This window comes from Oncorhynchus keta, chromosome 8, assembly GCF_023373465.1.
Source record: "Oncorhynchus keta strain PuntledgeMale-10-30-2019 chromosome 8, Oket_V2, whole genome shotgun sequence".
NCBI lineage: Eukaryota > Metazoa > Chordata > Actinopteri > Salmoniformes > Salmonidae > Oncorhynchus > Oncorhynchus keta.
Genome location: NC_068428.1, coordinates 28,127,467 through 28,143,648, shown reverse-complemented (window position 1 = coordinate 28,143,648; position 16,182 = coordinate 28,127,467). Strand labels below are relative to the sequence as shown.

At 43.3% G+C, this 16,182-nt stretch overlaps 1 protein-coding gene across 1 annotated transcript in view; it reads left to right on the top strand.

The window, feature by feature from the left end:
* The window catches only part of LOC118387061 (kelch-like protein 29), a 435,230-nt gene that overhangs the window by 13,838 nt on the left and 405,210 nt on the right, over window positions 1–16,182 (top strand). Inside the window, exon 2 of the mRNA XM_052523942.1 lies at window positions 15,407–15,475. Coding sequence (XP_052379902.1) covers window positions 15,446–15,475 — 30 coding nt within the window. The 5' untranslated portion in view covers window positions 15,407–15,445. The remainder of the gene's footprint in view (window positions 1–15,406; window positions 15,476–16,182) is intronic.

Sequence of the window (16,182 nt, the reverse complement as noted above, 5' to 3'; positions counted from 1 at the left end):
CCCGAGAGCACTGTCGATTTGATGAATGGATTATTAGAGGGACAATAGAGCTGAGTAGCAAGCCATTAGTGAATTGCCATTAGCAAGTTTGGTAGGCTACTAATGACCAGCTGCAATGGTCATATGTAATATGACTGCGGTCAAGACTAGTGACTGCTGGTGTGGTGGGTTAATGGTGGTCACCCTAACAGCCCTACTTCAGACGACGGCAATTTAACATTTGAACCTTTTATTAATTTACATTTTTTTATAATTACTACCACAATGATGACCCGCTGGTCCATCCACCATCAAATGTAAACTTAATGGTCATGTGCAATGTTCCCTCAAATTTTTTGTGCCACTGAGCAAATTTCAGGTCTGCTAAGCGTAAACTATCGGCTGTCCCCATAGGAGTACTGTTTTTGGTTCCAAGGAGAACCATTTTTGGTTTCTTCTATGAGTGTATGGTGGGGTATGAGAAATAAGTCAACTTTGAGCACCTTTATCTCTTGAATGTTTTGACATTCAGGAAAAAAAAACATGTTCTGAGCACTTTATATGTATGGAAGGTTTTGTTCAAATCAAAAGGGGTGCTGTCAAAAAGTGATTAAAATGGATTTACCCTTGGCAGCTGATGGCCTGGAATTGATTTAGCCTATTTTCTGTAATCTATGATTTATATGACGGGAACAATGCAATGGATGCTAAGTGAAACCGCTTATTTTCATCCATATAGGCTCCAGTCAGCCTGTAGATATTTTTTAGCTCTGCCTTGGTGTATTCCATTGAGCAGGCATTGTCACTTTGGGCTTTTTCAGATAGTTGTCATGGGTTATTTGGTATCCCCTCCAGAAGCTAGCTCCAATGTTACCCTTCCCCTCCCCTCAATATGCTTTGGCTTCATTAGCCTCTAAACTAGCAGGCTGGCAACCTGGGTTTCAGGGCCAAGTGCTACACTGATTAGACGATCAACCAATCGCAAACCAAGCCCTGGCTTTTTCCCCCTAGCCTCTTCACTTCATGTGGATTTGAAAAATATAAGAATTTGAACATTAAGTAAATGTCTCAGAATAGAATAAACATTTTAGCATAAGTATAGTACAGGAAGGTACAATATTTACATGTGTATTGGGGATGGGGGGCAGTGTATAAACTGAGCAGTATTACAAGAGTATGGTAGCAGAAGTTCCCGTGTCATGAATTTGGAAGTATTCAGACTACATTTTGTTACATTAGTCTTTTTCTCATCAATCTACACACAATACCCCATGATGACAAAGCAAAAAAACAAAAAGAACTAATCACATTTACATAAGTATTCAGACCCTTTACTCAGTACTTTGTTGAAGCACCTTTGGTAACGATTACAGCCTCATCTTGGGTATGACACTACAAGCATGGCACACCTGTATTTGGTAAATGCTTTCTTAACACTTATTTTTCTTAACTGCATTGTTGGTTAAAGGCTTGTAAGTAAGTATTTTGCTGTAAGGTTGTACTGTTGTACGTGTGACAGATACCATTTGATATGGGGAGTTTCTCCAATTCTACTCTGCAGACCCTCAAGCTCTCAGGTTGGATGGGGTCGGCCTCCCAGGTGGCACAGTGGTCTAAGGCACTGCATCACAGTGATTGCCGTGCCACTAGAGATTCTGGGTTTGAGTCCAGGCTCTGTTGCAGCTGGCCATGACCGGGAGTCCCATAGGGCAGCGCACAATTGGCCCAGCGTCGTCCGGATTTAGGTATGGTTTGGCCGGCAGGGATGTCCTTATCCCATCGACCAGGTGTTCGGTGTTTCCTCCGACACATTGGTGTGGCTGGCTTCCGGGTTAAGTGGGCGATGTGTCAAGGAGCAGTGCGGCTTGGTTCGGTCGTGTTTCAGAGGACGCACGGATCTCAACTTTCGCCTCTCCCGAGTCTGTATGGGAGTTTCATCGATGAGACTAACTACCAATTAGATACCATGAAAAAGGGGTAAAACAAAGTTGGATGGAGTGCGTCGCTGCCCAGCTATTTTCAGGTATTTCCAGATATGTTCGATTGGGTTCAAGTCCGGGCTCTGGCTGGGCCGCTCAAGGACATTCAGAGACTTGTCCTGAAGCCACTCCTGTCTTGTCTTGGCTGTGTGCTTAAGGTCTTTGTCCTATTGGAGGATAACCTTGTCTGATAACCTGATCCAGAGCGCTCAGGACATCAAGGATCTATCTGTACTTTGCTTCGTTCATCTGTGTCGATCCAGACTAGTCTTCCAGTCCCTGCCTCTGAAAAACATCCCCACAGAGAATCTTGTTTCTCATGGTCTGAGTTCTTTAGGTGCCTTTTGGCAAACTCTAAGCAGGCTGTCATGTGCCTTTTACTGAAGAGTGGTTTCCATTTGGCCACTCTACCATAAGGACCTGATTCCTGGAGTGCTGCAGAGATGGTTGTCCTTCTGGAAGTCTCTTTTATCTCCACAGAAGAACTCTGGAGCGATGTCAGTGACCATCAGCTTCTTGGTCTCTTCCCTGACCAAGGCCCTTCTCCCCCAATTGCTCAGTTTGTGCCTCACCTAATCCTGTCTCTGAGCTCTATGGACATTTCCTTTGACATCTTGGCTTGGTTTTTGCTCTGACATGCACTGTCAACTGGGGGACCTTTTTATATAGACAGGTGTGTGTGACTTTCCAAATCATGTCCAATCAATTCAATTTACCACTGGTGTACTCCAACAAGTTGTAGAAACATCTCAAGGATGATCAATGGAAAGAGGATGCATCTGAGCTTAATTTTGAGTCTCATGGCAAAGGGTCTGAATACTTATTTAAATAAGGTATCTGATTTTATTTGTAATACATTTGCAAAAATTTCTAAACCTGTTTTCACTTTGTCATTATGGGGTATTGTGTGTAGATTTGACAAATCTTTTTAAAAATTAAATCAATTTTAGATCAACGCTGTAACGTAACAATGTGGAAAAAGTCAAGGGGTCAGAATACTTTCCGAATGCATTGTGTGGGTGTGTGCTAAGATGAGGAGAATCAGAGGAGACTAAAGCTTGTGGCTGTGGTGTGAGGTCCTTGATGCTGTGTGTTTTCCTCTGTCACCGTTTTGAGTAATGTCCCGGATGGGTGGGAGCATTGTCCCAGTGGCATACTGGGACGTCTTCACCACCCGCTGGAGGGCCTTGCAATCGTGGACGGAGCAATTCCCGTACCAGGCTGTGATGCATTTGGTCAGGACACTCTCGAAGGTGCAGTGGTAGTATTTGGAGAGGACCCAGGTGGCATGCTGAATTTCTTAAGCCTCCTTAGGAAGTAGAGATGCTGTTGCGCCCTCTTAACGAGTGGTGGCGTTTGTCCACGACAAGTACAAACCATTCTATTCAGTTATATCCACACATGGTATGACAACCATTGTCGAAGTTTAAACCACTATAGGCCTACAGATCACATATAGATCTGGGCCCAGGCTAAATCAAATCATCAAAATCAAATCTAAGTTTAGCCCAAAGGTCACATGCTTCGTAAACAACAAGTGTAGACTACGGTGAAATTCTTACTTACTGGCCCTTCCCAACAATCGGTTCAGGGCAGGGTACTGGGCAGAGGCTGTCTATTTATAACTATTTAATAGTCTAATGGCCAGGAGCTAGAAGCTGTTTATCAGTCTCTTGGTCCCAACTTTGAAGCACCTGTACTGTCTCCGACTTCTAGATGGTAGCTGGGTGAACAGGCCATGGCTGGGTTCCTGGATCGTCTTGGCCTTCCTGTGACACCAGATGCTGTAGATGTCCTGGAGGGAAGGCAGTGTGCCCCCCGATGATCCATTGGGCTGACCGCACCACCCTCCAGAGAACCCTGTGGTTGCGGATGATGCAATTGCCGTACCGGCAGCGATGGTCTTAATGGTGCATCTGTAGAAGTTTGTGAGGGTCTTAAGGGCCAACCCAAATTTCTTCAGAAGATATAGATCTAGTACCAGGCTAAAGCAGTACTTTGACAAATTCCTATCCAAACCAGTCAGACCTCCATTAGGAGCTGAGGGACTAGGGGTGAGAAAATGAAGGATTAGGTTTGGAACTGGGCCTTTTGTAAGAAGTCCTCTGCAAGCTGTGACCCTGCTTTGCGGTGAGCGGTCTCATCGGGGGGGCAGGTTAAACTCGTTAGCTTCAGATGATGACATGGCACACTAGCTCCACACAGGAGAGAGAGCTGGTGGCCTGGGACACTGCCTGGTGGACATAAAAAATCTAAAATCATGGCTAGCTCGCCATCCTTTGTTTATGAATAAAGACTCCCATTAAAGCCACAGCCTGTAAGATGTTCAGTTACTCAAACTAATACATGGTACTCCTTGGAGTTTGAGGAATTTGACTTATACATTTAGTACAACTGTCTTACCTTATTGTAGGAATCAAGATATTGGCATGTAACATTTTCATTGGTATTGGCTTCATTATAAAAAAATACAAAAGAATGTTGATGGCCCACTCTTTGAGGGTCTTTCAGAGTGTGGCTTTCAACTCTTGTTGTCTTTATGTTAGCTTGTGACTGCAACTATACTGTTCCCCTGGTATCTATCTCCTTTATAGACCACACGGTCTCTTTTTAATAAGGTGTGTTTTATTAGGTTGTCGCTGCTTTGGAATAAACATTGTCCATAATGAAATATTCAAATCTATTCCTGAGTAATGTGTGCTCTGTATGTGTTTTAAGAGAAGGAAGATGTTTGAGAGGAGAGAGAATACTGGCTGGACCTTAAGAGGGGTACAGCAGTGTTATATAATAATTTATCTAAAATTGAATAATTGAATGTGCCTTCAGGAGGTGCTTGGTGGGAGCTGTGTGTGAGCGAGTGAGAGAGGCCAAGCGAATCAGTCTTGAGGTGGAGGGGTCATTCTCATGCCAGCCTCCTTTCCTCCTTCCTGCAGGCAGACTTGACCTGATATTACCCAGGCCGCCACCATCACACAGCCTTAACCAGTCACCGGAACAAGTCACAAACTCATTTCAATCCAAAATCCACTACCCAGGCCCATGAATTGGCCATCCATTAATTGACAATATCATGGCCTATGTGGGATCACAGCAGTCCAACTTGACTTAATAGAAGAATAGTTGATTAGTTTAGTAAGACAGACAGTTGGGTTAAATGGTCCACAGAAACAGGATGTCATGAGTAAATGTTTTACTTTTTGCTGCTGTTTCTGATACTAGACTAACTGGATCCGTCATATCATTGCTTAGGGGAACTGCAGACTAGTCGAATATGATTTGTACCAATGAGGTGAGGGTAAGAGCAGGACAAATCAGATTAGGCTTGGGAGCATTGCGTAAACCATTTCAGTTTTGTGATTGACGTAAGCAATATGGGTATCATTGACTGCAATGGTACTGTAGCAAACAGCAAATATAAGTATCCAACACCAGCTATTGTTGCATGCCCACTTAGGTGTTACCATCTCTTAAGTTTTCAGGTAAGGACATCCCCTTTGTAGTAGTATAGTCTACTACAGTACTTTACTATTACTACACTGATGGAGAGGATGTCCTTGCCTCAATACTAGTAGTTGTTATTAATCCTAAGAAGGGACATTTTGTTTAGTGGACAGGTGAATAAGATGGCCTCCTCTTCAAACAGCCCTGCTCAGTCTCCCATGAAACTACAAACTCATCTCTATAGTTAAACTATTTCCTAACTAGCTTATAGCTAATGGAAGTATACTGTATATAAGTGACTTGCAGCAATACCTTATTTCCATACTCATGCAGGGTAGGAGTGTAAAGGTGGCTCTGAGTTAAGAGGATCCATAAATCATGGGTCCACGGGTGTGTGTGTGTGTGTGTGGTCTGAGTCCTTTAATACTCTGTATATGTATTGTGTTTGGATTTTACGCCATGTACTTAGCAATGGAATAAAATGGTATATCAAATTGGCCATAACACATCCAGCTGATGTTTTTCATTTGTGATTTACTTATGTGATTTACTTACCGTGCGGTATTCTGCCAATGCTGAGTAGGCCACCTATCTAGTGAATGATGACTGTGTTCATTACTGTTCTATCTAATTAACATTAAGCATCTAGCAATGTATAGGAAAGTTGTTTACTGAAATGCATGCTGGCTGCTCAGGTGAGTGTCTCCATAGAAGCGGTGTGTTATTGATAAACTATGAACAGTGCAGTGGAGAAAGTGGTATGTTGCCACATTCATTTAAAATATGCAGTCGGAAGGCTGCACAATTATGAATGTGAAAATGCAACAAATGTCTATGGAATGAAAAAAATATGATATTGGTGAAACAAAGTTGCACATTCCAAATACAGTTACTTCAGCATTCTTCACAGGCCATGTGTACCATGGTGTAGCAGACAAAGAAATGGTCTAAAAGTCTCTATGGAACCTGTGATGCCCTGTATGTATAACCCCTATTCACTTTCTTCAAAGGAAAACGCAATATTTGTGATCGTAGAACTGACCCCGGTTTTAATAGATTTTATTTTACTTTATTTAATAGAAAGCTTTGGCTATGATTAGCAGACATCTTGTCTCTGATGCCTGTGGCCCTTGTGTGTAACGCTATAGCCCTCTGAGGAAAACATGTCTATTTTGACAACATTAGTAGGGTATTCATTCCTCTCTCTGAACACATTCTTTGGTCTTTGTAATAGTAGCCTTTTGATGACTAGAAAAATCCCTCTGCTGTCCCTAAGGCTGTTAGCCAAGAGCCATTTGGTTGACAAGTACAGAAGACTAATACGCAGCATTTACTCTCTCTGTTATGTGTAGGAATCAAGATCAATGACACAATGTATTTGTGTTGTCAGAAAGAAAGCGCTTACAATTCTGTGTCCCCCTCTGAATCTTCAGGTTCTCTGTTTGAATTTGAGTGTGAAGGCTTTGGGCCTAGACATTTTTGTAGAGTGATAACAGTTGAAACACTTAAATCAACCCCGGCAGCTTGTCTCAAATTAAGTCAGTGGCTGGCCAAGTTAGACCCACCATTTAATAATCTATCTCTCAAACCTTAATTGGTCTCTGGTGATTGAGAAATTCCATTAAAATGTATGTATTATGCCTGCAAGTCTGTTTCTCAGTCAGCTATTTTAATCCATTGATCATTAAACTAGATGTATTTTTTTTTAATTGAACCTTTATTTAACTAGGCAATTCCATTAAGAACAAATTCTTATTTACGGCCTACCCCGGCCAAACCCTAATGATGCCGGGCCAAATGTGTGCTGCCTATGGGACTCCCAATCATGGCCGGTTGCGATACAACCTGGAATCGAACCAGGGTCTAGTGACGCCTCTAGCACTGAGATGCAGCCTTAGACCGCTGCGCCCCTCGGGAGCCTTAGACCGCTGCGCCCCGCGGGAGCCCAGTTTTGCTTGAGTTCCTGTTGAGATCTTAGCAGTAATTGGTTACATGGCAGTTTTTTTTTTTTGCTCTGCTGTTTTGAATTTAATGAAAGTGACTTGTGTAAAATAATGTTGGAGGACAATTTTTTTTTTAAATGTATCCTTTCATTTTGTAGAGCAATGCGTCTTGTGTAGTTTAAGCATTTGTTTAAATCAAAGACGAGCATGTATCTCAGTTAACACAGGCCTAAATTACATGTATGTCTCAAGGATGGTCTGTAATTTTATCCTAGTTTACAGATATATATATAAATCTGTGATTGTCTTTATTAATGTGACTTGTTTTCATACAGTGTCTGTCCCGTCTGTCCTGTTAGTTAGACAGACACACAGCGGAACTAACAATGTTAGTTTGTTTGTTAGTTAGTTCCTTTGTGTCTGTCTGTCTGAACTGCCAGTTGGCTGATCTGTCGATTCCCATCTAGCATAACCCTTAGAACCCTCCCCCTACATTATGGACTTCAAAAGCGCCAACAGCACAAGTCATTTAAACCAGTCAAAGTATGCATTTTAAAGTAGGTTTCACTAAACTTTATATGCCCGAACTCAATCAAATTGTGCTTCCCAAAAATAATATGATCAATGTGATAGAACACATATATTTTGATTTGCCATTTTCTTGAAGTCCCATCTATACAGCTGTGACATGCTCACTCACTCACTCTCCCACCTCGATTTTAACCACACCCCTATCAAGTCCCACTATAGTGGTACCAGGCTCTATGGGCCAGCAATTCAAGCCTGGGGATGAGGTTACTTATCCATTAAGGAACTGCTCATGTCTACTCGGAGCAAAAGGAGGCTCTATGGAAGTCTATAAGAAGTCAATGAGGTAGTTAATGATCTTGTGAGGAGTAATGGAAAAACATCCCTAATTTCATGGCAAAGTGAACATCTTTCCTATGGGCTTTTTTTGGGTGCCTTTTTTTAATAGAATAATGCATGTGGAGGCAAAAAAGTGGCTGTAAATACCAATTTTACTATAGTTTTTCTGCTTTTGTTTAGTTTTTTTTAAAGCATTGCAGCATTCAGCATATGGTTATACTGTAAGATGTGCAAAGATAATACACTGAACAAAAATGTAAACCCAGCTTGTAAAGTGTTAATCCCATGTTTCATGAGTTGAAGTAAAAGATGTTCCATAAACAATGCTTATTTCTCTAAAATGTTGTGCACAAATTTGTTTAAATCCCTTTAAGTGAGTATTTTCCTTTGCCAAGATAATCCATCCACCTAAAAATGTGCAGTTTGTCACACAACACAATGTGTGCAATTGGCAAACTGACTGCAGGAATGTCCACCAGAGCTGCTGCCACAATCTGTTTCTCTACCATAAGCCACTTCCAACGTTGTTTTAGATCATTTTGCAGTACATCCAACTGGCCTCAACCGCAGACCACATGTTTGGTTTGCTGATGTCAACGTTGTGATCACATTGCCCCATGGAGGTGGTGGGGTTATGGTATGGGCAGGCATAAGCTATGGACAACGAACACAACTGCATTTTTATCGATGGCAATTTTAATGTACAGAGATACCATGATGAGATCCTGATGCCCATTGTGATTAATACAAAATCTTGAGGTATCTGTGACCAACTGATACATATCTTTATTCCCAGTCATACTTATATTGTGTATATAATCTCAGCAAAAAAAGAAATGTCCCTTTTCCAGGACCCTGTCTTTCAAAGATAATTTGTAAATATCCAAATAACATCACAGATCTTCATTGTAACGTGAAACACTGTTTCCCATACTTGTTCAATGAACCATAAACAATTAATGAACATGCACCTGTGGAGCGGCCGTTAAGACACTAACAGCTTCCAGACAGTAGGCAATTAAGGTCACAGTTATGAACACTTAGGACACTAAAGAGGCCTTTCTACTGACTCTGGAAAAACACCAAAAGAAAGATGCCCATGGTCCCTGCTCATCTGTGTGAACGTGCCTTAGGCATGCTGCAAGGAGGCATGAGGGACTGCAGATGTGGCCAGGGCAATACATTGCGGTCTCTGTACTGTGAGACACCTCAGACCACGCTACAGGGAGACGGACGGACAGCTGATCGCCCTCGCAGTGGCAGACCACGTGTAACAACACCTGCACAGGATCGGTACATCCGAACATCACACCTGCGGGGACAGGTACAGGATGGCACCAACAACTGCCCAAGTTGCACCCGGAACGCACAATCCCTCCATCAGTGCTCAGACTGTCTGCAATAGGCTGAGAGAGGCTGGACTGAGGGCTTGTAGGCCTGTTGTAAAGGCAGGTCCTCACCAGACATCACCGGCAACAGCGTCGCCTATGGGCACAAACCCACTGTCGCTGGACCAGACAGGACAGCAAAAAGTGCTGAGTCGCGGTTTTGTCTCACCAAGGGTGATGGTCGGATTCACGTTTATGATCGAAGGAATGAGCGTTACACCGAGGCCTGTTCTCTGGAGCGGGATGGAGGTGGAAGGTCTGTCATGGTCTGGGGCGGTGCGTCACAGCATCATCGGACTGAGCCTGTTGTCATTGCAGGCAATCTCAACACTGTGCATTACAAGGAAGACATCCTCCTCTCTAATGTGGTACCCTTCCTGCAGGCTCATCCTGACATGACCCTCCAGAATGACAATGCCACCAGCCATACTGCTCGTTCTGTGCACGATTTCCTGCAAGACAGGAATGTCCGTGTTCTGCCATGGCCAGCGAAGAGCCTGGATCTCAATCCCATTGAGGGACCTGTTAGACGTGAGGGCTAGGGCCATTCCCCCCTAGAAATGTCCGGGAACTTGCAGGTGCCTTGGTGGAAGAGTGGGGTAACATCTCACAGCAAGAACTAGAAAATCTGGTGCAGTCCATGAGGGGGAGATGCACTGCAGTACTTACTATCTGGTGTGGCCACCAGCTGCATTGACTGTCACTTGATTTTGACCACCCCCCTTTGTTCAGGGACACATTCAATTTCTGTTAGTCACATGTCTGTGGAACTTGTTCAGTTTCTGTATGTTGTTGAATCTTCATACAAATATTTACACATGTTAAGTTTGCTGAAAATAAATGCAGTTTACAGTGAGGACACTTCTTCTTTTTGCTGAGTTATATTTTTGTTTAGTGTATATATGGGCACTTATGTTTAATAACTGATATGATAAATATAGTAATATTATTAGCAAGATGAGGAATAGTATAACTGGAATATATTCTATAATATTTCAAGTGATTAGGCACGATAAGCTTAATTTAATAAACATTTAATAACCTCATTTAACATCAATATCTCACTGAAATAATCATTTTCAAAATGGGCCTCCCGAGTGGCGCAGTGGTCTAAGGCTCGAGTCCAGGCTCTGTCGCAGCTAGCCGCGACCGGGAGACCCATGGGGCGGCGCACAATTGGCCCAGCATCGTGCAGGTTAGGGGAGGGTTTGGTCAGCAGGGATGTCCTTGTCCCATCGCGTACTAGAGGCTCCTGTGGTGGGCTTGGCTCAGTGCATGCTGACGCGGTCGCCTGGTGTACGGCATTTCCTCCGACACATTGGTGCGGCTGGCTTCCGGGTTATGTGGGCATTGTGTCTAGAAGCAGTGAGGCCTGGCTTGGGTTGTGTTTCGGGTGACTCATGGCTCTCGACCTTCGCCTCTCCCGAGTCCGTACAGGAGTCGCAGCGATGAGACAAGACTGTCACTACCAATTGGATACCACGAAATTGGGGAGAAAAAGGCCAACAAAATAATTCTGAAATACCAGAAGCAATATATTCAAATCTATATAGCCACTTTTTAAAATATTTCCTCAAGTAGAAATGTGCAAGATTTGAAATTACTTTCAATGTTTACTTACCATCAGTTAGCATTATTGAAGGCAAATATTAATAAGAACTAACTGTGCTTTAGGTTAAAGTATTACAAATAGTTTTTCTTTCTGTTATGCTATTATATTTAACTTTTTGGGTTTGAGTGTATTAGGGCTGGGAGTTGCCAGGGACCTCATGATTCTAATATTCGATACGGATTTTTATTGCGAATCAAACATATTGCTCACCATATGTCTGCTGCAGAGGGGCCGAGCCAGTTTTTTTTTTTTTTTTGATCAGTCATGGAAATAAAAGTGCTGAAAATAAATTTGCTCCCTATTTTTAAAAGGGGAACAAGCTATGAAGGAAAAATACTGGAATTTTGGTGCAGGTATAGCCAACTAGCACAAAAATAATATTGCAGGCCTCCCAGGTGGCGCAGTGGTCTAGGGCACTGCATCACAGAGCTGTGCCACCAGAGACTCTGGGTTCGCGCCCATGCTCTGTCGCAGCTATTAACTGCGACTGGGAGGTCCGTGGGCCGGTAGGGATATCCTTGTCTCATCACGCACCAGTGACTCCTGTGGCGGGCCGGGCACAGTGCACGCTATCCAAGGTCGATAGGTGCATGGTGTTTCCTCCAACACATTGCTGGCTTACGGGTTGGATGCCGCAGTGAAGCAACCCGGCTTGGTCGGGTTGTGTATCGGAGGACGCGTGACTTTCAACCTTCGTCTCTCCCGAGCCCGTTGTAGCGATGATATTGGATACTATGAAATTGGGGAGAAAAAGTGGGTAACATTTAAAAAAAATAAAAAAAATATTGCAATATATCGTAAAATTATATCCCGATATATCCCGATTTGTAACGATAAAAAAATATAGTGTATGTAATACTTATATAGCCATAGAGCGCAACCCAGTGGCTCGGCCATCATAAGATCATAGATCACACTTTGTTGGCTGTCAAACTCTGCCACCGTTGTTTACCAAACAGAACCTTTATGTTCGTTCCACATTTTGAAGTTACAGAATGCTGGATTTCTCTGTGGATTATTTTGAACACAACCAAAACAAACAGAAAATGCATTCAACAAGTTTGTAGAGTCACAAGCTTGATGGAATCATTGCGTGCTATGGGAATATGGGACCACATTCTAAACTTGACTACTTTAATACACACAGGTGAATTTGTCCCAATACTTTTGGTCCCCTAAAATCGGGGACTACAAAAAGGATGTCATTTCTAAACGGTTCATCCGATATGGAGGAAAATACCCTCAAATTAAACCTGACAGTCTGTACTTTAACCTCAGTCATTCTATCATTTCAAGTACAGAGCCAAAACAAAACATTTGTCACTTTCTCTACTTTTGGAGCTTGCTTGTAGGTACCATGACTTGCATGTGATTTGTGATAAATGCTAAAACATCAGGTCCTTCAGTTCTAAATGCAACAGACTGTTTTGGGTGTAAATGTAATATTCATTGTTGGAGTTGGATGGTGTACCGGTGAGTAACACCACTAACCTGTATCAGTTGTTCCTGGTACTCCTTAAAATCATTCAATATCAGCCATGCTTCCACACTGACCTTATCTGTCTGGTCTAACATTGACCTCTAAATGTGTGTACACTTACGTACACAACCGTACACACATACACGCCTCCGCGAGCACATGCTCGGTCAGTTTCTGTCAGGTTTAGTACACTACAGCTATCTCACACAGGTTTTAATTTGTCTGCACTGCACAATAAAGATTAGAATGTGTTTTTGATTGAATTTACTACAAGATCCAATGGGTTTGCCGACCGCATTATCTACCAAGATAATTCTCTCCGGTTATAATAACCCCCCAAGCAGATACCTCAACGGCTCTGAAAGAACTTCACTGGACTCTAGGTAATCTGGAAACCATATATCCTGAGGCTGCATTTATTGTAGCTGGGGATTTTAACAAAGCTAATCTGAAACAAGGCTCCCTAAATTTTATCAGCATATGGAATGCGCGACTCTAGCTGGCAGCATTCTGGATCATTGCTACTCTAACTTCCGCGATGCATACAAAGCCCTTCCCCGCCCAGCTTTCGGAATATCTGACCACGACTCCATTCTGTTGCTCCCAGCCTTATAGACAGAAACTAAAACAGGAAACGCCCGTGCTCAGGTCCGTTCAACGCTGGGCCGACCAATCGGATTCCACGCTTCAATATTGCTTTGATCATGTGGACTGGAATATGTTCCGGATAGCTTCAGACAACAGCATTGATGTATACGCTGACTCTGTGAGTGAGTTTATTAGCAAGTGCATCGGTGATGTTGTAAAACCTTCCCTAACCAGAAACCGTGGATTGATGGCAGCAATCGGGTAAAACTGAAAGTGTGAACCACTGCTTTTAATCATGGCGAGGTGACCGGAAACATGACTGAATACAAACGGTGTAGCTATTCCCTCCAAGGCAATCAAACAAGCTAAGTAGAGACAAAGTAGAGTCGCAATTCAACGGCTCAAACATGTTGCAGTCGAACACGGATTACAAAAAGAACCAACTTTGCTCGCTTTGAGGACAATACAGTGCCACTGACACGGCCCGCAACCAAAACCTGTGGGCTCTCCTTCACCGTGGCCAACATGAGTAAAACCATTTAAAATGTGTTAACCCTCGCAAGGCTGCTGGCCCAGACAGCATCCCTCGTTTGATACCCTAGACCCACTCCAATTTGCCTACCGCCCCAATATGTCCACAGATGACGCAATCACACTGCCCTAACCCATCTGGACAAGAGGAATACCTAATGTAATAATGCTGTTCATTAACTACAGCTCAGCATTTAACACCATAGTACCCTTCAAACTCGCCATTAAGCTCGAGACCCTGGGTCTCAACCCCGCCCTGTGCAACTGGGTCCTGGACTTTGACGGGCCGCCCCCAGGTGGTGAGGGTAGGAAATAACATCTCCACCCCGCTTATCCTCAACACAGGGGCCCCACAAGGGTGCGTTTTCAGCCTACTCCTGTACTCCCTGTTCAGCCATGACTGTGTGGCCATGCACGTCGCCAACTAAATCTTCACGTTTGCAGACAACACTACAGTGGTAGGCTTGATTACCACCAACAATGACAAGGTGGCCTACAGGGAGGAGGTGAGGGCCCTCGGAGTGTGGTGCCAGGAAAATAACCTCACACTCAACATTAAAAAAAAGGAGTTGATCATGGACTTCAAGAAACTGCAGAGGGAGCACCCCCCCCCTATCCACATCGATGGGACAGTAGTGAAGGTGGAAAGCTTCAAGTTCCTCGTCGTACACGTCACAGACAAACTGAAATAGTCCAACCACACAGACAGCGTGGTGAAGACGGCGCAACAACCGCCTCGTCAAGGTCATGAGCCTGAAGAAATGTGGCTTTCCACTGAATACTCTCAAACTTTTACAGATGCACAATCGGGCATCCTGTTGGGCTGTATCACCACCTGGTACGGCAACTGCTCCGCCCACAACCATAAGGCTCTCCAGAGGGTAGTGAGGTCTGCACAACGCATCACCGGGGGCAAACTCCCTGCCCTCCAGGGCACCTAAAATACCCGATGTCACAGGAAGGCCAAAAAGATCATCAAGGACAACAACCACCCGAGCCACCGTCTGTTCACCCTGCTACCATCCAGAAGGCGAGGTCAGTACAGGTGCATCAAAGCTGGGATCGAGAGACAGAAGCTGTTTTTCAATCTCAAGGCCAACATACTGACTCAAACTCTAGCCACTTGAATAATTGGATGTAATAAATGTATCACTAGTCACTATAAAACAATACCACTTTATATAATGATTACATACCCTACATTACTCATCTCATATGTATATACTGTACTCTATACCGTCTACTCCATCTTGCCTATGCCGCACTGCCATTGCTCATCCATATATTTATATGTACATATTCTTATTCATCCCTTTACACGTGTGTGTGTGTGTGTGTGTGTGTGTGTGAGGTAGTTGTTGTGAAATTGTTATATATTACTGCACTGTCAGAACTAGAAGCACAAGCATTTCGCTACACTCTCATTTAACATCTGCTAACCATGCGAATGTGACCAATAAAATGTTATTTGATTTGTGAGTGAACTGTCTGATTTTGAAATAAACCTATTTTGGATAGATGGATGATGGGGGCATGAGACTGATGCTAATTGTCAGTGAGTGTATTTCCCTTTTCTCACCAATACTTTGTTTTCGCAGGTGTAGACGGGAATACTCAAAAGATCGAATTTGTCTGTGATGAGAATCGCCATCCACCAGAGACCTAAGGTATGGTAAGATATCAAATGCACCAATAAACAATTAATGATGTCAGGAGAAAAACAACCCACAAAGGCTGTATACCAAATAACTAGGAAATCTGCCTAAACATTGGACCGTTACCATGGTTACCCCATGGATATTCAGTCCGAAAGAAGTCTGTCTAAAAAATATGTAATGGTTTCTACAAGCCAGAATGTTAAATATTTATTCATACTTTACCAGTTGTCCAAGCGGTTGGTCCTTTTGACGGTGCTAGGTGAAAATGAGCTATCCACAGGAAAATGTTGTTTACCTGACTTTTTGCAGAGCCGGTAGGTTCTGCCGCATGTATTTATTCTCCTGACACGTGATGCACAATATGTAAACAATAGCCGAATGTAACGAAAAGTGGTCGACCGACGCACATTTCCTCGCAATCGACTGGAAGTGATTGGGAAATTCGCCTGCCGATTGCGTGGGACAACGTTGTATTATGCTCGGCCATATTGTGCAAGTGTTTGTCGCTTGCGAAACACTAATATACAGATCAGTATACTGAAGGTGTGGCTGATAACACTTCCCTGTGGATATTTTGTCCCAATTACCTCTGTAGGGACAAAATCGGCAGTTAAAATTAAGTTTGTTCAACATTCTGACTGTTGGGGAATGCTGAGCCTACATGGTAGAGACCAGAGTAAGTGTTTCCCTCTTGGATTCGAAAAGAGGCTAGGTAA